The sequence below is a fragment of the Pelobates fuscus genome, chromosome 7 (assembly GCF_036172605.1).
Source record: "Pelobates fuscus isolate aPelFus1 chromosome 7, aPelFus1.pri, whole genome shotgun sequence".
In the NCBI taxonomy this organism is placed as follows: domain Eukaryota; kingdom Metazoa; phylum Chordata; class Amphibia; order Anura; family Pelobatidae; genus Pelobates; species Pelobates fuscus.
In genome coordinates this window covers 3,890,482-3,915,534 of record NC_086323.1, presented here as the reverse complement: position 1 = coordinate 3,915,534, position 25,053 = coordinate 3,890,482, and the positions used below count along the sequence as shown (strand labels likewise).

Here is a 25,053-nt window from a genome sequence, read left to right as displayed (position 1 = left end):
GTGTGTGGGATTCCATTGTGGAGGAGAGGTGAGTGACTTGGGCCTGTATGACGTCTCTCGCGTCCTCAAGGTCCGTGACCCTCTGTTGCACTTGTACTTCGGCCTCTAGCGATTCCACTTTCGTTTGGAAGTCAGCTTCCAGCTTACCTAACATGTTAGCCAGATCTGCCTTCGAGGGTAGGCTCCTATGTATGACTCTTATGTCTGCTTCTCTCATTGCATCTTGTGATCTGCCAGAGAGGCCAGATCGAATTCCGCCACCATTTTAATCCGGCCTCGCGGTCAGAGGAGTCCCAGAAAAATCGCCTTTTGGGGTTCCCCATAGTGGCGCTTGGTCTCCGATTAGAGTGGATGAACTTTCAAGTTGAGAGGAGCTGACTTAGTGCACGTTCATTCAGCTCCGAGGTTGGCTACCTCCCACCCCCTCCCCCCCCCCTCCGATAATTTAATAAATGTAACCCATTTAAAAGTATTGTGTGCTAAACAGTTGTTGCCATAGACCAGGGCTTAAAATGCCAAGTCCTACATGGCTAACCAGACCTTTAGTTACTGGGCTCTGCAAGTCTGGAGATCCATGGCTCACTCACCAGGTGGAATTTCTACTCACCGTTGCTAGTGGAAAGTGTAAATTCTGAGCCCCGCTCTGTGTCAAGGATTTAGTGACAGGGGTAAGGTGGAGAATTTTTCACGCAAAATGACTGCTTCCTGGAGGAATTCTGGTGTCAGTACACTAGTAGAATGAACTATAACCCCCACGGAGCTTGTAAAATGGCATAGGAAGCAAGTCAGTCTAACAGGACCTGAAGCCAGTCAATATAGTGGAAGAGCGACTAACCCCCACAGTGCTCGTAGAATTGCGGCTCTGATATAGGAAGAAAGTCAGTCCTAACAGGACCTGAAACAAGTCAATATAGTGGGACAGTGACTGTAACCCCCCACGGAGCTCGTAGAATGTCGACTCTGATATAGGAAGCAAGTAAAATTGTAACAGGATGTAAATCCACTCAGTATATTGTTAATCTTGATGATTAATTCTGTATTTGATGTTTTGGGATCTGTTAAATGTTTAGTTTAAAACAGGTATAACCTGGCGCAGGGTGTTGTTACTGGAGTGAAGACTTGTTGATTGTAATGATTCTCTGCTTTGAACCCTCAGCCAATGCTGGATCGAGTCATTCATAATATGATTAAATACGTACAGAGTGTGGAGGAGAAAGACCTTAAGGATAAGGTAATGCACGTTTCTATGGGATCTATCTGGCTCATTTTATATGAGGAGATATTATATTTCACGCTTTCAGTCCAGCCATGTAGATTTAAAATAAGATAACATTTGTATCTTGTAACAGTTTTTTATTGGACTAACAGCATTTTGTACTGATAAACGTTTGGGAGACTCTCCCCTTATCAAGTCTGAAGCTTTTCACAAATAAAATGAAAAATGCTTCATAAAAGAATGATCTCCCAAAAGCGAATACAAAATTCTGTCCTGTAAAAAAGGTTACTAATGATCACTGACTCTCTATTATTTTACTTCCATGAAATTCCTACACTACCAGCCATGCCTTAAATGTTACTGGCCACAAAGTGTGTATCATGTGACTATTCAGTATACTCAGATGGTCAGTGCATGTTTTTGGCAATGTTTAAGTACTGGCCACATTGCTCCAAGTCTTGAATAAGTTTTATCTGATATGTTGGTGTTTACGTTCTTCATACTATTAATATGGCCCCTGGGATGAATGGTGTAGATACATTACTTCCTACAACATAAAATGTGTAGACATGGGGTCCTCAAATTGTGGCCCTCCAGATGTTGCTGAACTACAACTCAGATGATTCTTTGAATTACATAGATAGCCAGAGAATTATTGGAGTTGAAGTTCAGTAATATCTGGAGGGCCACAGTTTGAGGACCCCTGGTCTAGACAGACATCAGTCATTTTGCATTGTGGGAAAAACTTGCCATAAGTACACCCACTGCAATAGGATGTTTTGTTGTGAGAAAAAAAAGTATCTAGTTAGTAAATCCATACATTTACTACCGATTTCATGTACTTTGTATCCCTTAGTGTAACAAACATGGACGTCCACAAATATCAGGGGCAAAATATTGTTTTAGTCTCTTATTGTTAAAGCTAAAATGTTTTTGAATAAAATTGTTGTGTTTCTAAGCTCTGGATCTGTTCAGTTTCCCTGACTCTCTCTGTCCTTAATTTCACAGAGGCTGGTTAGCATTCCGGAGCTATTGTCAGCCATTAAACTGCTCTGCATGCGCTTTCAGCCAGACTTGGTAAACGTTGTAGATGACCTGCGACTGGACATTTTACTGCGGATGCTCAAATCGCCACATTTCAGCGCCAAAATGAATTCACTTAAAGAAGTAAGTTTGGATGTCTTTGGTATGTCTTTAATCATTTTAAGCTCTTTAAAAATATCTCTGCCCCCACCTGTTAAACAATTGCCAGACCTCCATACCAGGGCTTAAAATTTCAAGTCCTACATGGCTAACCAGGCTTGCGGTGACCAGCAACTTTTAAAATCTGAAGTTTCATCGCTCAGTTAAAAGGTGGAATTTCTACTCGCCATGGTCATATTTTCATACGGACTTTTAGTTTCCTTGAAAAGTGCTAATGAGTCTAATTAAGGACTAGACGGTTGTTGGAATTCCTATTAAATCTACATAATCCGGTTGAAGGTGTACATAACTGAGAGATACATGTGGCTGAGCTCCCAGTACCCAGGCTGGGTACCTCCGCTACGCTCGCTTCCTAGATGGAACCGGGACACCTGAAGCGCTTCTGCCCAAGTTGCCGCAGCTTGACTGGAGTCCTTATGGAGCTTTTGCCACCTGACCTGGCTGCAGCCCTTCTTCCAGGCAGGTATCGTCCTCTCTGCCTATTCCTCTGCAGCTCTCCTTCCAGGCAGGTATCGACCCCTCTGCCTATTTATCTGCAGCCCTTCTTCCAGGCAGGTATCGACCCCTCTGCCTATTCCTCTGCAGCTTTCCTTCCAGACAGGTATCGTCCTTTCTGCCTATTCCTCTGCAGCCCTTCTTCCAGGCAGGTATCGCCCCCTCTGCCTATTCCTCTGCAGCTTTCCTTCCAGGCAGGTATTGTCCCCTCTGTCTATTCAAATGCAGCTCTCCTTCCAGGCAGGTATCGTCCCCTCTGCCTATTTATCTGCAGTCCTTCTTCCAGGCAGGTATCGTCCCCTCTGCCTATTCCTCTGCAGACCTTCTTCCAGGCAGGTATCGTCCCCTCTGCCTATTCCTCTGCAGCTCTCCTTCCAGGCAGGTATCATCCCTCTGCCTATTCCTCTGCAGCTCTCCTTCCAGGCAGGTATCGTCCCCTCTGCCTATTCCTCTGCAGCTTTCCTTCCAGGCAGGTATCGTCCCCTCTGCCTATTCCTCTGCAGCTCTCCTTCCAGGCAGGTATCGTCCCCTCTGTCTATTCCTCTGCAGCTTTCCTTCCAGGCAGGTATCGTCCCCTCTGCCTATTCCTCTGCAGCTTTCCTTCCAGGCAGGTATCGTCCCCTCTGCCTATTCCTCTGCAGCTCTCCTTCCAGGCAGGTATCGTCCCCTCTGCCTATTTATCTGCAGCCCTTCTTCCAGGCAGGTATCGACCCCTCTGCCTATTCCTCTGCAGCTTTCCTTCCAGACAGGTATCGTCCTTTCTGCCTATTCCTCTGCAGCCCTTCTTCCAGGCAGGTATCGCCCCCTCTGCCTATTCCTCTGCAGCTTTCCTTCCAGGCAGGTATTGTCCCCTCTGTCTATTCAAATGCAGCTCTCCTTCCAGGCAGGTATCGTCCCCTCTGCCTATTTATCTGCAGACCTTCTTCCAGGCAGGTATCGTCCCCTCTGCCTATTCCTCTGCAGACCTTCTTCCAGGCAGGTATCGTCCCCTCTGCCTATTCCTCTGCAGCTCTCCTTCCAGGCAGGTATCATCCCTCTGCCTATTCCTCTGCAGCTCTCCTTCCAGGCAGGTATCGTCCCCTCTGCCTATTCCTCTGCAGCTTTCCTTCCAGGCAGGTATCGTCCTCTCTGTCTATTCCTCTGCAGCTCTCCTTCCAGGCAGGTATCGTCCCCTCTGCCTATTTATCTGCAGCCCTTCTTCCAGGCAGGTATCGTCCTTTCTGCCTATTCCTCTGCAGCCCTTCTTCCAGGCAGGTATCGTCCCCTCTGCCTATTCCTCTGCAGCTCTCCTTCCAGGCAGGTATCGTCCCCTCTGCCTATTCTTCTGCAGCTTTCCTTCCAGGCAGGTATCGTCCCCTCTGCCTCTTCCTCTGCAGCTTTCCTTCCAGGCAGGTATCGTCCCCTCTGCCTATTCCTCTGCAGCTCTCCTTCCAGGCAGGTATCGACCCCTCTGCCTATTCCTCTGCAGCTCTCTTTCCAGGCAGGCATCGTCCCCTCAGCCTATTCCTCTGCAGCTCTCCTTCCAGGCAGGTATCGTCCCCTCTGCAGCTCTCCTTCCAGGCAGGTATCGACCCCTCTGCCTATTCCTCTGCAGCTCTCTTTCCAGGCAGGCATCGTCCCCTCTGCCTATTCCTCTGCAGCTCTCCTTCCAGGCAGGTATCGACCCCTCTGCCTATTCCTCTGCAGCTCTCTTTCCAGGCAGGCATCGTCCCCTCAGCCTATTCCTCTGCAGCTCTCCTTCCAGGCAGGTATCGTCCCCTCTGCAGCTCTCCTTCCAGGCAGGTATCGACCCCTCTGCCTATTCCTCTGCAGCTCTCTTTCCAGGCAGGCATCGTCCCCTCTGCCTATTCCTCTGCAGCTCCTTCCAGGCAGGTATCGTCCCCTCTGCCTATTCCTCTGCAGCTCTATTTCCAGGCAGGCACCGTCCCCTCAGCAGCTCTCCTTCCAGGCAGGTATCGTCCCCTCTGCCTATTCCTCTGCAGCTTTCCTTCCAGGCAGGTATCGTCCCCTCTGCCTATTCCTCTGCAGCTCCTTCCAGGCTGGTATCGACCCCTCTGCCTATTCCTCTGCAACTCTATTTCCAGGCAGGCACCGTCCCCTCAGCAGCTCTCCTTCCAGGCAGGTATCATCCCTCTGCCTATTCCTCTGCAGCTTTCCTTCCAGGCAGGTATCGACCCCTCTGCCTATTCCTCTGCAGCCCTTCTTCCAGGCAGGAATCGTCTCCGCTGCAGCTCTCCTTCCAGGCAGGTATCGACCCCTCTGCCTATTCCTCTGCAGCTCTACTTACAGTGATTCTAGTTATTGCTTTTACAAAGGCAATTGCAGCTCTCCAGTTTAGCTCTCTTGATTAATCTTAAGGCTAGAGGGATCATGCAGCTATCCAACTTGTCCGAGGACCCCTAACTATCCACATAGGATACACAGTTCCTAATGGAACTAACATACAAACCTTTTTCTTGGGACTAGCCCATATGATCATTACATTTAGATTGTTGTGACAAACATCATAAAATTAAATGGACCAAAACATGTCAGAAAACAAACAGGGAGGTCAATAACCAACAGAAAATCTCTCTCCTGCCTGCAGAATTAGCATTACGCAAATCTACCCAAATATGTAAATTAGCAAGCCTTGCTATTCAAGTAGTGCATATAGCTGTTGCTAGATCCAAACAGGTGGCGCTGTACAGGATCCACAACCAAATACACCTCGTTTATTGCAAGTATTAGCAAGACAGGAGAACACACAATTATTCTAAAACAAAACAATTGCATTACAAACACAATGCACCTATAATGGGTACAGGGAGACTAAAACATGGGAGTCATCCAGGGATCTACCATCACAATACATGTTACAGGCAGCTGATTCAGTGGTGATGGTTGATAAAGCGAACACCCAACTTTGTGAACCATTTCTTTGCTGGCTGAGCATTATAGGACATCCTTCAAACATCCACTCTGCCAAGATCAGCCATCACTGTACTTATCCTGGCATTTGTAGATGTTTCAAAGCTGCTGAAAGAGATTGCAGTGCCTGATGTATTCCTGGCATGAAACATTAGAAATGTTGGGCGTAAATGATTCCCCTTGCCTGAGTTTAATAGAAGGGGCTGACATTATGGTACTTGCCTTATGTATATGTATATCCCGTACATACTATGGTAAATGTATTATTATACCTAGATGGAACGTGCTGTCTGGTGATGCTTGGGACAGCCAGTACACATGTAACAAATGGGGAATAGGTGCTCCCATTCAATAGTTTGGCAGACCCCAGAATCACACTTGCAGAAATAGATGAAAGGTCTGAGCACGTGACTTGACAAAGGTCTTTGCTGGCCAAAACGTTGTCACTTTATGCATTGTGCTATGTAAAAGTGTGAGAATTCTGCCCAGCGTTTGTTATTACGTTCTTCTATGAAAAGCACAAGCGAAGACACAATTTAAGGTGGTCGCATTAACTAAATTAACATTTGTTATAGTACAATATCAGGTCATGCTCATAACCTTAGCTGTGACTTATCCCTTTTGATAATTACCTGAGAGTACTCCAAGCATCATAACCACTGTGGCCTGCTCTGGTCATGTCCGGGTTCCCTGGTAATCGGCCCAACCGTTTAGCAACAGTTTGTCCCTTTTACTTGGGCCCCCACAGTCTCCAAGCTGTTCTGTTTCTAGTTCCACAGAGCTACAGAAACAGATTCAGTCACCATTTATTGGCTTGAAGTGTCAGCTGACCGCGCTTTGGCGTTTAATGGCATACTGTGTGTGGAAATATGGTCAGGATTGACATTAGCCAGCTCCTGTTCCATAGTTACACCTCCAGCAGAAAAAAGATTAAACTCTTTGTGCAGCACTTAAAGGTGAAATGCTGTGATAGACCCCAGACACCATAACCACTTTAAATCACTGAAATGCTTGGAGTAACCCTTTAACCAGAATATCCTGTCTGAGAGAACAATATCTTAAAACAAACAAAAAAAAAAAACTTTCTCATGGTTAACTAGCTGCAAAATACAGGACAACATAGGGGGATTCCCTTAAATCAGATTAAGGCTCTCCCAGGGAGGGAATAGGGGCATATAGTACTCTATAGAAAAGATGTTTTATGACTGTGCTTATTGTATAATGTATAGTTAATGATTGCAAACACCGTTTTTCTTTATAAGGTAACGAAACTAATAGAGGACAGCACTTTATCAAAGTCTGTGAAGAACGCCATAGACACGGACCGGCTGCTGGATTGGCTTGTGGAGAACTCGGTCCTTTCGATAGCCCTTGAAGGTCTGTCTGCTCCCTCGTAACTTATTGTGTGCTTATAGTGTGTGTGTAAAATTTAATACTTCACATTTATTTCTTTATTCTTAGGCAATATAGACCAGGCCCAGTACTGTGACCGAATAAAGGGAATTATTGAATTGCTGGGCAGTAAATTATCTTTAGATGAACTCTCCAAAATCTGGCGGATACAGGTACGTTTTCTATTGCGGTAATGTGCCGTGGTCCATTAGTGACTGCCGAATGGACAGCTGTGATTTGTTATGGATGATGGGAGTTATAAAGTAACTCATTAACGTGTGACGTATGAAGTATGAAGCCGTGTGTCCCTCTTGGTATTGTCATTTATAGCGAATTCTTAGCTGTGACTTTTTTCTTTCAGTCTGGTCAATCATCTACAGTGATAGAAAATATTCATACAATTATTGCCGCCGCTGCTGCCAAGTTCAACTCTGACCAACTCAACCATCTTTTCCTTCTGATACAAAAGGTATGTGTGGTCTCCACAGCCCATTTATACATTTAGCTATTAAAGCATTCACGTATTTTACAGGTTCTGACTTTAGTTCCCATTAATTGTAAACCTTCCAGTACCTCGTAACAAGTTAGGCTGAAGCTCTTTTGCGGGTTCTGTTATTCGGATACTATCCAGTTGTTAGTTCCCTCTCTGCAATTTGGCTACTCAAACTCTCCCGGTTTATCTGAGTTTGCTGCCAATGATTTGGTTCCTTTTCTCTTTTTTTTTTGCGCAACAGAGTTGGGAAATCGAAACAGACAGAGTCCGGCAGAAGTTGTTGAGCCTCATTGGCCGTATCGGTCGGGAAGCGAGAAATGAAATTACCACGGGAAAAGTAAGGCTGCGGAGAGAAAGATCTGAGTATCTGTGAGCTGGGTAACTCTGAGTTACATGTTCTGCATTTCTTTTTAGTCCATTCTGTCTGTCCTAATTACGTTGTAACGCTTGGTACCTTAGTGTAACATTTCTGATTGCTTTCTTAATTTGTCTATCCTGATTAAGACGGATGGCTAACTGCTGGTTCCTTGCAGGTTTTAGAAGTGCTCTGGGAGCTTGCCCATCTCCCCACCTTACCGTCTGTTCTTATCCAACAAGCCTTAGAAGAGCACTTGGCGATCCTTAGCGATGCCTATGCAGTCAAAGAAACAGTGAAGAGAAATTATATTATAAAATGCATTGAGGATATTAAAAAGGTGAGTGCAGCGCTGCGGAATATGTTAAATTATATTTTAAATGAATAATTGCAATAAATGATAGCTCTCTGTTAGATTAAATAATTGCCATCACTAAGATCTTAATGTCAAATATTAGTAGGAAAGGATTTCAGACCAATTGGCATGCTCCAGAACATGAGAATTTGTTGCAGATCAGAAAGTTCAAAGGGTTTAGTGTTGATTTCAGGAAACATATATCTTGATTCAATATTTCTATACAAATATCATTGCATTCTCGTATGAATACACACACTGTGAATGTTTTCTCACTATTAGAACGGGAGCGTGTACGGGGTTTAAACCTGCCAGCTACGCAAGGCTCAGGGGAAACCTTGCAGTCCCCAACCTTTAATACAGGAATTAGCCAGAATAAACTGGAATATGCCCCAAATGCATATTAACCATTTCTATACCAGTTATGTTTCATCAAAGTGGACTTGTAAAGGTTGCTGTGAGAGATTTATACCTAGAGCAACAAGAGTGAAGCTGCAGTATTAAATCATACCCAGTATCAGCCACGAGTTGCCCTCGCGGATCGCTATACACACACACTTATCAAATTGTTTGATTTGTTACCTGGCGTCCGCTGAGCTCTGTCTCCATTGATCTGCACCCTGCAGTATAATGCTTAGCTCACTGGCTGAGATTGAGTAGCTCTAAATAAGCCTCCTATCCCTTTACAGAGAGTGTCTCTGGGGCAGGTGATCACCGTTGTCATAATAGTAAGGTGGTTGATCTAATCTCCTGAATACCTGCATTCGCTGTTAGTCTAAACATTATATCAATGTGGGCAATGTGTGTGCAATCTGTATTCTGCAACAAAAAGCCTGTCCTAATTCTATCATAAGAGGTATGGAGATGGACAATAGTGGTCTTGTGAGATGTCTTCCCGGAGCTACTGCTCACAGAGACGAGACGTATTTGTAATATTGTTAAGTGAGGCAAAGCAGGAAGGGGAATTGGATGCACTTGTCCATCTAGGGACAAATGACTTGGCTTGCAATGAGGTTTCAGAGGATAAGGACGTTTTGAGTGTTTTTGCCAATGATGTACGGCAGGTTGCTTCCACACTGTCATTCTCTGAAGTTCTGCCTGTACATAACACTCAGAATGACAGGCGGATGCGTATTAGGGACTTTAACTTGTGACTTGGTGAATGGTGTCGGGAGCAAGGATTTGGCTTTATTTCTCATGGTAGCTCTGTTTGGAATGGAAATAAAACTGTACCGAAAAGATGGTGTGCATCTTTCTCAAAAGGGAACAAATGTTCTCAGTGAGCAGTTCAGAGGGTTTGCTAGGATGTATTTAAACTAGGAGGGGGGGGGGGCAAAAGGGTGATAAAACATCAATCCAATTGTCCCCCAAAACAAGGACAGAAGGTGCCTGTAGCAAGTGTGTTAAAAAATGATAAGCTTAGTCATGTCTACAAATGCTAGCAGTTTAGGGAATAAGATCCATAAACTTGTGGCAATAATGGCAACTGATAATGTAGATCTAGTCGCTGTTACTGAGACATGGTATGACGAGAAAAATGACTGGGATATAGCAATACCAGGGTACTCTTTATATAGAAAATACAGGGAAGGCAAGTATGTGAAGGATAGCATAAAATCTAGCCTAATAAAAGTTAGTGAGGCAACATAGAATCCGTTTGGGTTACGTTAGAATTTAGTAATCACACAGTAACTCCCCAGGACAAATAGAAGAGTTAGATAATCTACTAGTTGAGGAAATGGCTAAAATGACAATGAAGGGGGAAGTTATCATCATGGGTGACGTTAATCTTCCTGATGTGAACTGGAAAACCAAAATAGCTGCTTGTGCCAGGAGCACACACTTTCTAAAATCCCTACTGGGATTGTCTCTAAAACAAGTCGTTGAGGTGCCAACTCGTAAAGAGGCCATACTAGATTTAGTGTTAACAAATGGATATTTGGTATCAGATATTACTGTAGGTGAAAGTTTAGGATCCAGTGATCATCAGTCAGTGTGGTTTAATATAAGAACAGTGACTGAGTCACACCACACAAAAACAAAAGTTTTAGACTTTAGAAAAACAGACTTTTCTAAAATTAGAATGTATGTAAGAGAGTTATCAGACTGGAGCAATTTAAATGGAGTCCAAGAGAAATGGGATTATTTAAAAGTTGCACTGCTGAAGGTAACATAAACATGTATTAGGCTTGTCAGTAAAAGCAAAAAATTAAAGAAACCACTGTGGTACTCCGCAGATGTGGCCAAAATAGTAAAAAAAACAAAAAGTTAGCATTTAGTAATTATATAAAAACCCAGAGTGAGGAAGACAGAATGATCTATAAGATTAGGCAGAAAGAGGCTGAGCAAGTTATAAGAGCTTCCAAATCACACACAGAAGAGAAAATAGCACAGTCAGTAAAAAAAGGGGACAAAACTTTTTTTAGATACATAAATGAGAAAAGAAAAGTAAAACAAGGATTAGTTAGATTAAAAACAAAAGAAGGAAGGTATGTAGAAGAGGATAAAGGTCTAGCTGACTGCGTCAATGAATATTTGTGTTCAGTATTTACAGATGAAAATGAAGGAAATGGGGCTCAGTTAGGAAAAAGGACAAATTAGTCATTTGTTACATGTGAGTTTACAGAGGAAGAGGTTCTATTTCAACTGTCAAAAGTAAAGACAAGTCAATGGGACCTGATGGAATGCACCCAAAGTTATTAAAAGAGCTTAGTGGTGTAACAGGAGTAGTCCCAGAAGATTGGAAGTTAGCAAATGTTGTGCCCATTCACAAGAAAGGTAATCGGGAGGAGTCGGGCAACTATAGGCCAGTAAGCCTTACTTCAGTAGTGGGGAAAGTGGTGGAAACCATGTTAACCCCTTAAGGACCAAACTTCTGGAATAAAAGGGAATCATGACGTGTCACACACGTCATGTGTCCTTAAGGGGTTAAAGGATAGGATTGTTGAACATCTAAAAACACATGGATTTCAAGATCAGAGACAACATGGGTTTACTTCAGGGAGATCATGCCAAACTAATCTTATTGATTTTTTTGATTGGGTAACTAAAATTATAGATCAGGGTGGTGCAGTAGGCATTGCTTACCTAGATTTCAGTAAGGCTTTTGACACTGTTGCACATAGAAGGCTTATCAATAAACTGCAATCTTTGAGTTTGGATTTCAATATTGTTGAATGGGTAAGGCAGTGGCTGAGTGACAGGCAACAGAGGGTTGTAGTCAATGGAGTATATTCGAAGCTTGGGCTTGTCACCAGTGGGGTACCTCAGGGATCTGTACCTGGACCCATTCTCTTTAATATTTTTATTAGTGATATTGCAGAAGGTATTGATGGCAAGGTATGTCTTTTTGCTGATGATACTAAGATATGTAACAGGGTTGATTTTCCAGGAGGGATAAGCCAAATGGCAAATGATTTAGGTAAACTAGAAAAATGGTCAGAGTTGTGGCAACTGGTTCATGGATTGCAGGATAAAAGTACCAGGAAAGGTTAAAGGATCTTAACATGTACAGCTTGGAGGAAAGACGAGACAGGGGGATATGATAGAAATATTTAAATACATAAAGGGAATCAACACAGTAAAGGAGGAGACTATATTTAAAAGAAGAAAAACTACCACAACAAGAGGACATAGTCTTAAATTAGAGGGACAAAGGTTTAAAAATAATACCAGGAAGTATTACTTTACTGAGAGGGTAATGGATGCATGGAATAGCCTTCCAGCTGAAGTGGTAGAGGTTAACACAGTAAAGGAGTTTAAGCATGAGTGGGATAGGCATAAGGCTATCCAAACTATAAGATAAGGCCAGGGACTAAGAAAGTATTTAGAAAATTGGGCAGACTAGATGGGCCGACTGGTTCTTATCTGCCATCACATTCTATGTTTCTAATCAGTCGCTGTCAGTCTAAACATTATGGTATCAATGTGTGTGCAATCTGTACTCTGTCTATATAAGACAGGACAGGCTTTTCATTCTATAAAACATGCTAATCAGTCTAACTCAGAACAAGATAGTTGCTGGTTTGTGGAATTCCTGTTATCCCATCATAGTCTGTCTGCATTAAAAATGAAATAATGGCAACATTTTCCGATATTATAGTGTTTCCAACAGAGCCTCTAAAGGATTGTTACTATGAAATATTTATATACTGTGACATTATTTGCACCAAACTGGACTAGATCCAAGTCTTGGGAATGATTTTCTATTTTGTTTTTTTCCATTTAATATCTTCAGTCATCACAAAACATCAACACGCAGGTTGTGTGGGTGGTTCCAGCCTTGCGCCAGCTTCATGAAATCACTCGCTCATTTAACAAGCAAACATACCAAAAACAAGACAAGGTAAGAGAGTACATGTATACACTGAGCATGATTACTGTAAATGGGTCACCTCGCTCTCCGTAACGGGGAATAGATGTCATTAACATGACAAAGAAATCACCTTTTTATATATTTAAGATATAAAAAAGTAATAATAAAATGCTGAAAAAAATCTTCTGTGCCATTAAACAACACATCATGTGATCATGATTTAGGGAATGTGTCCACAAAGATTGCCACTATAGACACTTTATTTATAGGTCTGGTGACCACTTTATTCAATTAGTGGTCTAGCTGCAGTGTCCCTGCCCCCCTTAGCTCTGCAGCTGCAAACATTGCAGGGTTATGACAAATTCTAGTGGCTGTCTTTAAACTGAGTTTAACTTCTCCAGCTCTGTATGACTGAGCCTTCTTCAAAGTCCCAATGGTCACAGCGCCAGGACTTCTATATTACGGCCTCCAGCTCCTCTTCTGTTGATGTCAGCAAGGATGGCCCACAATCTCCTCCCATCCATTGCTTCTCACAAAGAGACAATGGGTTGGAGCTAGGCTTGCAGCCAAACATGAGCAGCATTTGATTCCAGGTCCAAGATTCACTTTGTTCAGGCTAAGGAAGCGCTTTTATTGGTTGTCATAATGACAGCCACTAGAGGTAAATTTAAAGGGACATTCTACTGCCCAAATCCAAAAACAATTTTTAACAAATCACTGTGCCTCCCCATCTAACCCCGCCCAGGCTTTCTGTGGCTATCCAATCACAGACTTCCCAATGCAGCTCAATGAGACGTATTTGCAAGGCAGGTGCTCTCGGTAATTGCTGCCTCTCGAGTTTATCTCCACTGAGCAAAACAAACCAGGAAGTAACATAACTGGTTGGCTTGCTGAATGTCAGGGGAGTGTAACCAGTATTTATAAAAGTGTCAATTTCTATTGAAAAATACATTTGTAAAATAAATAAAGGATACACTCTGCACACAAAGTACTCCGGCAAGCTGAACCGCTTTAGGGATCTGGAATGTTCCTTTAACCCTGCAAACTAAGCATTACAATAAAACTCAACGTCCTCTGCCCCAAGATCACTTCATTGGCATAAACAGAGGTGGGAGCACCTTTAGTGTTCCTTTAAAACGATTCACGGTTACTAGGACCCACTTCATTGTCATAAACAGAGGTGGGAGCACCTTTAGTGTTCCTTTAAAACGATTCACGGTTAATAGGACCCACTTCATTGGCCTAAACAGAGGTGGGAGCACCTTTTAGTGTTCCTTTAAAACGATTCACGGTTAATAGGACCCACTTCATTGGCATAAACAGAGGTGGGAGCACCTTTAGTGTTCCTTTAAAACGATTCACGGTTAATAGGACCCACTTCATTGGCATAAACAGAGGTGGGAGCACCTTTTAGTGTTCCTTTAAAACGATTCACGGTTAATAGGACCCACTTCATTGGCATAAACAGAGGTGGGAGCACCTTTTAGTGTTCCTTTAAAACGATTCACGGTTAATAGGACCCACTTCATTGGCATAAACAGAGGTGGGAGCACCTTTTAGTGTTCCTTTAAAACGATTCACGATGAATAGGACCCACTTCATTGGCATAAACAGATGTGGGAGCACCTTTAGTGTTCCTTTAACACTTTAAGGACACATGGCATGTGTGACATGTCATGATTCCCTTTTATTCCAGAAGTTTGGTCCTTAAGGGGTTAAAATGAGTCATGGTTAATATGACCCACTTCATTGTCATAAACAGAGGTGGGAGCGCCTTTAGTGTTCCTTTAAAACGATTCACGGTTAATAGGACCCACTTCATTGGCATAAACAGAGGTGGGAGCGCCTTTAGTGTTCCTTTAAAACGATTCACGGTTACTAGGACCCACTTCATTGGCATAAACAGAGGTGGGAGCACCTTTAGTGTTCTTTTAAAACGATTCACGATGAATAGGACCCACTTCATTGGCATAAACAGAGGTGGGAGCACCTTTTAGTGTTCCTTTAAAACGATTCACGGTTAATAGGACCCACCTCATTGGCATAAACAGAGGTGGGAGCACCTTTAGTGTTCTTTTAAAACGATTCACGATGAATAGGACCCACTTCATTGGCATAAACAGAGGTGGGAGCGCCTTTAGTGTTCCTTTAAAACGATTCACGGTTACTAGGACCCACTTCATTGTCATAAACAGAGGTGGGAGCGCCTTTAGTGTTCCTTTAAAACGATTCACGGTTAATAGGACCCACTTCATTGGCATAAACAGAGGTGGGAGCACCTTTAGTGTTCCTTTAAAACGATTCATGGTTAATAGGACCCACTTCATTGGCATAAACAGAGGTGGGGAGCACCTTTAGTGTTCCTTTAAAACGATTCACGGTTACTAGGACCCACTTCATTGTCATAAACAGAGGTGGGAGCGCCTTTAGTGTTCCTTTAAAACGATTCACGGTTACTAGGACCCACTTCATTGGCATAAACAGAGGTGGGAGCACCTTTAGTGTTCTTTTAAAACGATTCACGATGAATAGGACCCACTTCATTGGCATAAACAGAGGTGGGAGCACCTTTTAGTAGTCCTTTAAAACGATTCACGGTTAATAGGACCCACCTCATTGGCATAAACAGAGGTGGGAGCACCTTTAGTGTTCCTTTAAAACGATTCACGGTTACTAGGACCCACTTCATTGGCCTAAACAGAGGTGGGAGTGCCTTTAGTGTTCCTTTAGAACGATTCATGGTTAATAGGACCCACTTCATTGGCCTAAACAGAGGTGGGAGCACCTTTTAGTGTTCCTTTAAAACGATTCACGGTTACTAGGACCCACTTCATTGGCCTAAACAGAGGTGGGAGCACCTTTTAGTGTTCCTTTAAAACGATTCACGGTTACTAGGACCCACTTCATTGGCATAAACAGAGGTGGGAGCACCTTTTAGTGTTCCTTTAAAACGATTCACGGTTACTAGGACCCACTTCATTGGCATAAACAGAGGTGGGAGCACCTTTAGTGTTCCTTTAAAACGATTCACGATGAATAGGACCCACTTCATTGGCATAAACAGAGGTGGGAGCACCTTTTAGTGTTCCTTTAAAACGATTCACGGTTACTAGGACCCACTTCATTGGCCTAAACAGAGGTGGGAGTGCCTTTAGTGTTCCTTTAGAACGATTCATGGTTAATAGGACCCACTTCATTGGCCTAAACAGAGGTGGGAGCACCTTTAGTGTTCCTTTAAAACGATTCACGATGAATAGGACCCACTTCATTGCCATAAACAGAGGTGGGAGCGCCTTTAGTGTTCCTTTAAAACGATTCACGGTTACTAGGACCCACTTCATTGGCATAAACAGAGGTGGGAGCGCCTTTAGTGTTCCTTTAAAACGATTCACGATGAATAGGACCCACTTCATTGGCATAAACAGAGGTGGGAGCGCCTTTAGTGTTCCTTTAGAACGATTCATGGTTAATAGGACCCACTTCATTGGCCTAAACAGAGGTGGGAGCACCTTTAGTGTTCCTTTAAAACGATTCACAATGAATAGGACCCACTTCATTGGCATAAACAGAGGTGGGAGCGCCTTTAGTGTTCCTTTAAAACGATTCACGGTTACTAGGACCCACTTCATTGGCATAAACAGAGGTGGGAGCGCCTTTAGTGTTCCTTTAAAACGATTCACGGTTACTAGGACCCACTTCATTGTTATAAACAGAGGTGGGAGCGCCTTTAGTGTTCCTTTAAAACGATTCACGGTTACTAGGACCCACTTCATTGGCATAAACAGAGGTGGGAGCACCTTTAGTGTTCCTTTAGAACGATTCATGGTTAATAGGAGATGTAGATCTTCCTTATCTAATGTTAGAATAACTTTAAGGGATGCAGATAATCAATCAGGTGTATGGCAGTCAGTGCAAGTAACTCAATATTGGTGTTTGCAGAGCCACATCAAGGAGCTGATTCATTCTGGGTGACGATGTTAATTGACAAAGTGTTTTATTGTGAGTTGTTGATTTTGGTGCAATGATGTATCTCAATGAAGTGCTCTGGGTGCCTTATTTTAATGCACCCATGGTTTGGGGCAGTTTCACTGTAGCATTAGAATGCAGATATGAATTCCTAAAGTTATAATGTTCCTTTAATTAAACCCATTTTTTAATACAGTAAATTGCAGGTGGAATAGAGATTCTCCATACTGGGGGCAGCAGGGATTGCCTGTATGTAGACTGGGGTGACTAGTGTTCCCATTTAAATTGCTGGTTTCTACAAAACGTTTGTGATCAAGCCCTGCAGCTTAATGGGCTGGGTATGTTTAAATGCTTGGAGACCAATAGACACATTTAGAAGGAGAGCATGTAACTGCATATAATAACCAGTAAGCCCATGATGGCTGCCTCTTATGGTCGAGTGGTTTGCAAGCACTGCCTAAAGTTCTAATTCTTGTAGGAATCCATCTCTGAACTGCATTCACTGCTAAATGACTTTATTCTTAGTTCCCTAATGTACTGTCCTCTTGTCTGCTTTCTAGAGCATCATTCAGGATCTGAAGAAGAATTTCGAAATAGTCAAATTGGTGACGGCGAGTTTAGTGGCATGCCACCGTTTGTCCGTGGCCTCTGTCGGACCTGGTGGTCTGGTGGGATCCTCTCTGGTTGACGGCAGATACACTTATCGGGAGGTATCTGACCTTGAATACAAAAAGCAAACTTTTATCAGGTTTATACGAGGAGTCTGACGCCCACAGATAGGAACATGTAAAAGTCATGTATTTGTTGGACTAGCCAGATAGCTATCAACACACATTCATTTTATTCTTAGCTGAATCATGCCCCCTGGTCTTTCAGTGAAAGCCATTTCTCTCCTGTAACAAGGGAAACTTATTAATGATGGCTATGTACCATCGTGCAGCACTTACTGTGTGCTAGCCATTTGTATGAATTAAAGATTGTCCATTACAGAATATCTCCTATATTTTATTAAATTGTGTAGGTAAAGCATTAAAGCATATTGCAAAAAGGAAAATGTAAAAAAGGTCCCTGTGTGTCCGACTGCGGGCAGAGAATCTTGTTCTGGTTTATTGTGAATGTAGCTTCCACTGATCACATAGGATAAATAGAACGATATCATGAGATCATTGCAGAGCCGTCTTTTATATTGATTCTGACCTCTATGCTAATGTCATACACTAACCTGTCTTTTAATAAAGAACACGATTTTCCTGAAAAGGTTTAAATTCTGACTTATTTAAACATTTTACTCATTAACTCAGTCATATTGTTGGTTTTTAATTTGATATCCGGAAATAGGAGTTGTTTTTTTGTGTGTGTTTTTTCACTTTTTCAGTAGAAATTATTCTTAATATTAATATTTTTTTTCAGTATTTGGAGGCCCATTTAAAATTCCTGGCATTTTTTCTCCAAGAAGCCACATTATATCTGAGCTGGAGCCGTGCCAAAGAAATCTGGGAGTGTCTGGTTACCGGCCATGATGTGTGCGAGCTTGATCGCGAAGTAAGACTTGGGAACGCTAGAAGTCTTTTTGAATCAAGCTGTTAGCGCATTGAGTTTGCTGTTGCAATGGATCCTGTGTTTTTCTTGTAGATGTGCTTTGAGTGGTTTACGAAGGGTCAGCATGACCTCGAAAGCGACGTGCAGCAGCAGCTGTTTAAAGAGAAAATCCTGAAGTTGGAATCTTATGAAATTACAATGAATGGTACGCAGTGAGAGAACATGTAACGGATACAGTATTTTACAGTGCAGGCAGCTTTTTTCTTTTTTTGTGTTTTTGTAATATGTATTTTGTTGCTAATTCAACAAATGTAACATTGTTATGTTACATTCACATCGCGGTTTCTTACAGTGGCATCGCGGTATGTCTGGGAGTGAGAGGTGGTATGTCTGGGTATAAGAGCCGGTATGTTACACTGACATTGCGTTGTGTCTGGGTATGAGAACCGGTATGTTACACTGACATGTTATGTCTGGGTATGAGAACCGGTATGTTACATTGACATTGCGGTATGTCTTGGTATGAGAACCGGTATGTTAGTGACGTCACGGTATGTCTGGGTATTAGAGCCGGTATGTTGGTGGCATCGCAGTATGTCTGGGTATGAGAGCCGGTATGTGACATTGACATCACTGTATGTCTGGGTATGAGAGCCGGTAAGTTAGTGGCATCGTGGTATGTCTGGGTGTGAGAACCGGTATGTTGGTGGCATCGCAGTATGTCTGGGTATGAGAGCCGGTATGTGACATTGACATCACTGTATGTCTGGGTATGAGAGCCGGTAAGTTAGTGGCATCGTGGTATGTCTGGGTATGAGAGCCGGTATGTTGGTGGCATCACAGTATGTATGGGTATGAGAGCCGGTATGTGACATTGACATCACTGTATGTCTGGGTATGAGAACCGGTATGTTCCATTGACATCGCGGTATGTCTGGATATGAGAGCCGGTATGTTCCATTGACATCGCGGTATGTCTGGATATGAGAGCTGGTATGTTAGTGACGTCGCGGTATGCCTGGGTATGAGAACCGGTATGTTACATTGACATCGCGGTATGTCTTGGTATGAGAGCCACTATGTTAGTGATGTCACTGTGTGTCTGAGAGCCAGTATGTTAGTGAAGTCGCGGTGTGTCTGGGTTTGAGAACTGGTATGTTAGTGACGTCACGGTAGGCCTGGGTATGAGAGCCGGTATGTTAGTGACGTCGCGGTATGTCTGGGTATGAGAGCCGGTATGTTGGTGACGTCATGGTATGTCTGGGTATGAGAACCGGTAAGTTAGTGGCATCGCGGTATGTCTGGGTATGAGAGCCGGTATGTGACATTGACATCACTGTATGTCTGGGTATGAGAGCCGGTAAGTTAGTGGCATCGTGGTATGTCTGGGTGTGAGAGCCGGTATGTTGGTGGCATCACAGTATGTATGGGTATGAGAGCTGGTATGTGACATTGACATCATTGTATGTCTGGGTATGAGAGCCGGTATGTTACATTGACATCGCGGTATGTCTGGGTATGAGAACCGGTATGTTACATTGACATTGCGGTATGTCTGGGTATGAGAGCTGGTATGTTAGTGACGTTGCGGTATGCCTGGGTATGAGAGCTGGTATGTTAGTGACATTGCGGTATGTCTGGGTATGAGAGCCGGTATGTTAGTGACGTTGCAGTATGTCTGGGAATGAGAGCCGGTATGTTACAGTGACATCGCTGTATGTCTGGGAATAAGAGCCGGTATGAGAGCTGATATGTTACAGTGATGTTGCGATAGGTCTGGGTTTGAGACGGTATGTTAGTGACATCACGGTATGTCTGGGAATGAGAGCTGGTATGAGAGCTGGTATGTTACAGTGATGTTGCAGTATGTCTGGGTATTTGAGGCGGTATGTTAGTGACATTGTGGTATGTCTGGGTATGAGAGCCGGTATGTTACAGTGACATTGCGGTATGTCTGATATCACTAAAATACCGTCTCTCATACTCAGGCATACCGCAATGTCACTAACATACCGCCTCAAATACCCAGACATACTGCAACATCACTGTAACATACCAGCTCTCATACCAGCTCTCATTCCCAGACATACCGTGATGTCACTAACATACCGTCTCAAACCCAGACCTATCGCAACATCGCTGTAACATATCAGCTCTCATACCGGCTCTTATTCCCAGACATACAGCGATGTCACTGTAACATACCGGCTCTCATACCCAGACATACCGCAATGTCACTAACATACCAGCTCTCATACCCAGGCATACCGCAACGTCACTAACATACCAGCTCTCATACCCAGACATACCGCGATGTCAATGTAACATACCGGCTCTCATACCCAGACATACAGTGATGTCAATGTCACATACCGGCTCTCATACCCATACATACTGTGATGCCACCAACATACCGGCTCTCATACCCAGACATACTGCGATGTCACTAACTTACCGGGTAGGAGAGCCGGTATTTTAGTGATATGACGTTATGTCTGGGTATGAGAGCCGGTATGTTACAGTGACATTGCGGTATGTCCGAGTATGAGAGCCGGTATGTTAGTGACGTCACGTTATGTCTGGGTATGAGAGCCGGTATGTTAGTGATATCACGTTATGTCTGGGTATGAGAGCCGGTATGTTAGTGATATCACGTTATGTCTGGGTATGAGAGCCGGTATGTTAGTGATATCACGTTATGTCTGGGTATGAGAGCCGGTATGTTAGTGATATCACGTTATGTCTGGGTATGAGAGCCGGTATGTTAGTGATATCACGTTATGTCTGGGTATGAGAGTCGGTATGTTAGTGATATCACGTTATGTCTCGGTATGAGAGCCGGTATGTTAGTGATATCACGTTATGTCTGGGTATGAGAGCCGGTATGTTAGTGATATCACGTTATGTCTGGGTATGAGAGCCGGTATGTTAGTGATATCACGTTATGTCTCGGTATGAGAGACGGTATTTTAGTGATATCACGTTATGTCTGGGTATGAGAGCCGGTATGTTACAGTGACATTGCGGTATGTCCGAGTATGAGAGCCGGTATGTTAGTGATATCACGTTATGTCTGGGTATGAGAGCCGGTATGTTAGTGATATCACGTTATGTCTGGGTATGAGAGCCGGTATGTTAGTGATATCACGTTATGTCTGGTTATGAGAGCCGGTATGTTAGTGATATCACGTTATGTCTGGGTATGAGAGCCGGTATGTTAGTGATATCATGTTATGTCTGGGTATGAGAGCCGGTATGTTAGTGATATCACGTTATGTCTGGGTATGAGAACCGGTATGTTAGTGATATCACGTTATGTCTGGGTATGAGAGCCGGTATGTTAGTGATATCATGTTATGTCTGGGTATGAGAGCCGGTATGTTAGTGATATCACGTTATGTCTGGGTATGAGAACCGGTATGTTAGTGATATCACGTTATGTCTGGGTTTGAGAGCCGGTATGTTAGTGATATCACGTTATGTCTGAGTATGAGAGCCGGTATGTTAGTGATATCACGTTATGTCTCGGTATGAGAGCCGGTATTTTAGTGATATCACGTTATGTCTCGGTATGAGAGCCGGTATGTTACAGTGACATTGCGGTATTTCCGAGTATGAGAGCCGGTATGTTAGTGATATCACGTTATGTCTGGGTATGAGAGCCGGTATGTTAGTGATATCACGTTATGTCTGGGTATGAGAGCCGGTATGTTAGTGATATCACGTTATGTCTGGGTATGAGAGCCGGTATGTTAGTGATATCACGTTATGTCTGGGTATGAGAGCCGGTATGTTAGTGATATCACGTTATGTCTGGGTATGAGAGCCGGTATGTTAGTGATATCACGTTATGTCTGGGTTTGAGAGCCGGTATGTTAGTGATATCACGTTATGTCTGAGTATGAGAGCCGGTATGTTAGTGATATCACGTTATGTCTGGGTTTGAGAGCCGGTATGTTAGTGATATCACGTTATGTCTCGGTATGAGAGCCGGTATTTTAGTGATATCACGTTATGTCTGGGTATGAGAGCCGGTATGTTAGTGATGTCACGTTATGTCTGGGTATGAGAGCCGGTATGTTAGTGATGTCACGTTATGTCTGGGTATGAGAGCCGGTATGTTAGTGATATCACGTTATGTCTGGGTATGAGAGCCGGTATGTTACAGTGACATTGCGGTATGTTAGTGATATCACGTTATGTCTGGGTATGAGAGCCGGTATGTTAGTGATGTCACGGTATGAGAAGCGGTATGTTACAGTCCTGACACTCTTATTCAGAGGGCTTGCTGAGGTTATCTCACTTTATAACAAGTACTTATTGCTACGTCCTAGCTGTCAGTCAGGATTGTCTAGATCACTATCGTACGTTTATCTGTCCGTGCATGTGCTGTGCATTGTTTCCACTGTAGGAGCATTAGGCAATTATTTCTCCTGATGTGATTTTCGACCATAACTGACCAATTTCCGACTGAAACAGAGCTGCTTCCAATTAAAGAAATTGTGCAGGATATGATTTATCCACTATTCTTCCATACAGGGCCAGAGGGGTGTGCTTTAAAATCCCCATTCCAGCATAGAAATGGTTATTTAGCATTGGTTGCTCTATACATCACTGCTCTAATGGGATGTTTTATCCAGTGCCAGGAAAACAAACCGTTTATCTGGCACTGCAGGTCCCCTCTTCTCCCACCTCCCATCCCAAGTTGCTGAAGGGGTTAAAACCACTTAGTGACTTGCCTGAATCCAGCGCCGTTGTCCCTCCTCCTAATTCCTATGGGGATTTCAGTGACACTGGAGGTCCTCGTATAGCGTCAGGACATCCAGTGTCGTGTAACACACTTTTTGTGTTCTATGAACATGGAAGTGTCCTCTAGTGGCTGTCTAGTAGACAGCCACTAGAGGAGGAGTTAACCCTGCAAGGTAATTATTGCAGTTTATGAAAACTGCAATAATTACACTTGCAGGTTTAACCCCTTAAGGACCAAACTTGAGGAATAAAAGGGAATCATGACATGTAACACATGTCATGTGTCCTTAAGGGGTTAAGGGAAGTGGGAGTTGGCACCCAGACCACTCCAATGGGCAGAAGTGGTCTGGGTGCCTGGAGTGTCCCTTTAATGAATTATCTTGATCTTTATGGAGTAAGTTGTTTCCTTTGGTTTACTGTTGCATACTGTTCCTTTTAACTAGCCTGTCTTCATTAACCGCTTTAAGTATTTTAATTTTTCAGGTTTCAACCTTTTTAAGACATTTTTTGAAAATGTCAATCTGTGTGATCATCGATTAAAACGTCAAGGGACACAGCTGGTGAGTTGAAACACATTGTGCTATGGTATTCTGTACAAAGAGTGCAAGATTTCAATATTCACTCCACAGATACTCAGCGTTTTTACTCTGTGTAAATCCATAGATAGTTGATGGGTTTGCTCTGTGTAAATCCATAGATAGTTGATGGGTTTGCTCTGTGTAAATCCATAGATAGTTGATTATTATTATTATTATTATTGCCATTTATATAGCGCCAACAGATTCCGTAGCGCTTTACAATATTTTGAGAGGGGGGGGATGTAACAATAAATAAGACAATTACAAGAAAACTTACAGGAATAATAGGTTGAAGAGGACCCTGCTCAAATGAGCTTACAGTCTATAGGAAGTGGGGTATTAGAAACATTAGGATAGGAAATATCAAGTAGGAGTGAAGCAGAGCTGGAGGAGAGAGATTACTCTGGGAGGCCATACGCTTTCCTGAAGAGATGGGATTTAAGGCCCTTCTTAAATGATTGAAGACTAGGGGAGAGTCTGATGGCAGTAGGCAAGTTATTCCATAGGAGAGGAGCCGCCCGTGAGAAGTCCTGCAAGCGTGAGTTGGCCGTACGGGTGCGAGCAGCGGTCAGGAGGTGGTCGCGGGCAGAGCGGAGGGTACGAGGCGGGGCATACCTCTGGATCAGTGAAGAGATATAAGAGGGGCTGGAATTGTTCAGTGCTTTAAATGTATGGGTTAGCACTTTGAATTGACTCCTATAGGATACAGGGAGCCAATGTAAGGACTGGCAGAGGGGCGAGGTGTGAGAGGACCGACTGGATAGGAAAATCAGTCTAGCTGCAGCATTCATTACAGACTGTAGCGGGGCAGTACGGCTTTTGGGGAGACCAATCAGGAGAGGGTTACAGTAATCCATGCGGGAAATTACTAGAGCATGGACAAGCTCCTTGGTAGCATCTTGCGTAAGAAAGGGGCGGATGCGGGCTATGTTTTTGAGTTGGAACCTACAGGACTTGGCAACAAACTGGATGTGAGACTCAAAGGTGAGACCAGAGTGAAGTATGACGCCAAGACAGCGCGCTTGTAGGGATGGACTTATGTGGATATCACTGACTTGAAGGGAGAGTGAGAGAGGAGGATCAGTATTAGGAGGAGGAAAGACAAGGAGTTCAGTTTTAGAGAGGTTAAGTTTGAGAAAGCGTGACGACATCCAGTCAGAGATGGAAGAGAGGCAAGCAGTGACACGTTGCAGGACGGCCGGGGAGAGGTCCGGTGAGGAGAGGTATATCTGAGTGTCATCAGCGTACAGGTGGTAGTTGAATCCAAAAGAGGCAATACGTTTTCCAAGAGAGGCAGTATAAAGAGAAAATAGAAGGGGACCAAGGACAGAGCCTTGGGGAACTCCAACCGAGACAGGGCGAGGGGAGGAGGTATCCTTGGAAAAGGAGACACTAAATGAGCGTTGGGAGAGATAGGAGGAAAACCAAGAGAGGACAGAGTCACAGAGACCGAGTGATTGAAGAGTTTGAAGGAGGAGATAATGATC

The 25,053-nt window shown here is 43.5% G+C and overlaps 1 protein-coding gene across 3 annotated transcripts in view; it reads left to right on the top strand.

Moving 5' to 3' along the window:
* USP24 (ubiquitin specific peptidase 24) overlaps positions 1–25,053 on the top strand; it is a 219,868-nt gene that overhangs the window by 59,259 nt on the left and 135,556 nt on the right. For all 3 annotated transcript variants that reach the window (XM_063427641.1, XM_063427640.1, XM_063427642.1), the window contains 12 exons: positions 1,157–1,231; positions 2,225–2,383; positions 7,087–7,201; positions 7,286–7,389; positions 7,578–7,685; positions 7,951–8,046; positions 8,243–8,404; positions 12,657–12,764; positions 17,261–17,410; positions 18,111–18,242; positions 18,333–18,444; positions 23,472–23,548. In XM_063427641.1, coding sequence (XP_063283711.1) covers positions 1,157–1,231; positions 2,225–2,383; positions 7,087–7,201; positions 7,286–7,389; positions 7,578–7,685; positions 7,951–8,046; positions 8,243–8,404; positions 12,657–12,764; positions 17,261–17,410; positions 18,111–18,242; positions 18,333–18,444; positions 23,472–23,548 — 1,398 coding nt within the window. The remainder of the gene's footprint in view (positions 1–1,156; positions 1,232–2,224; positions 2,384–7,086; positions 7,202–7,285; positions 7,390–7,577; positions 7,686–7,950; positions 8,047–8,242; positions 8,405–12,656; positions 12,765–17,260; positions 17,411–18,110; positions 18,243–18,332; positions 18,445–23,471; positions 23,549–25,053) is intronic.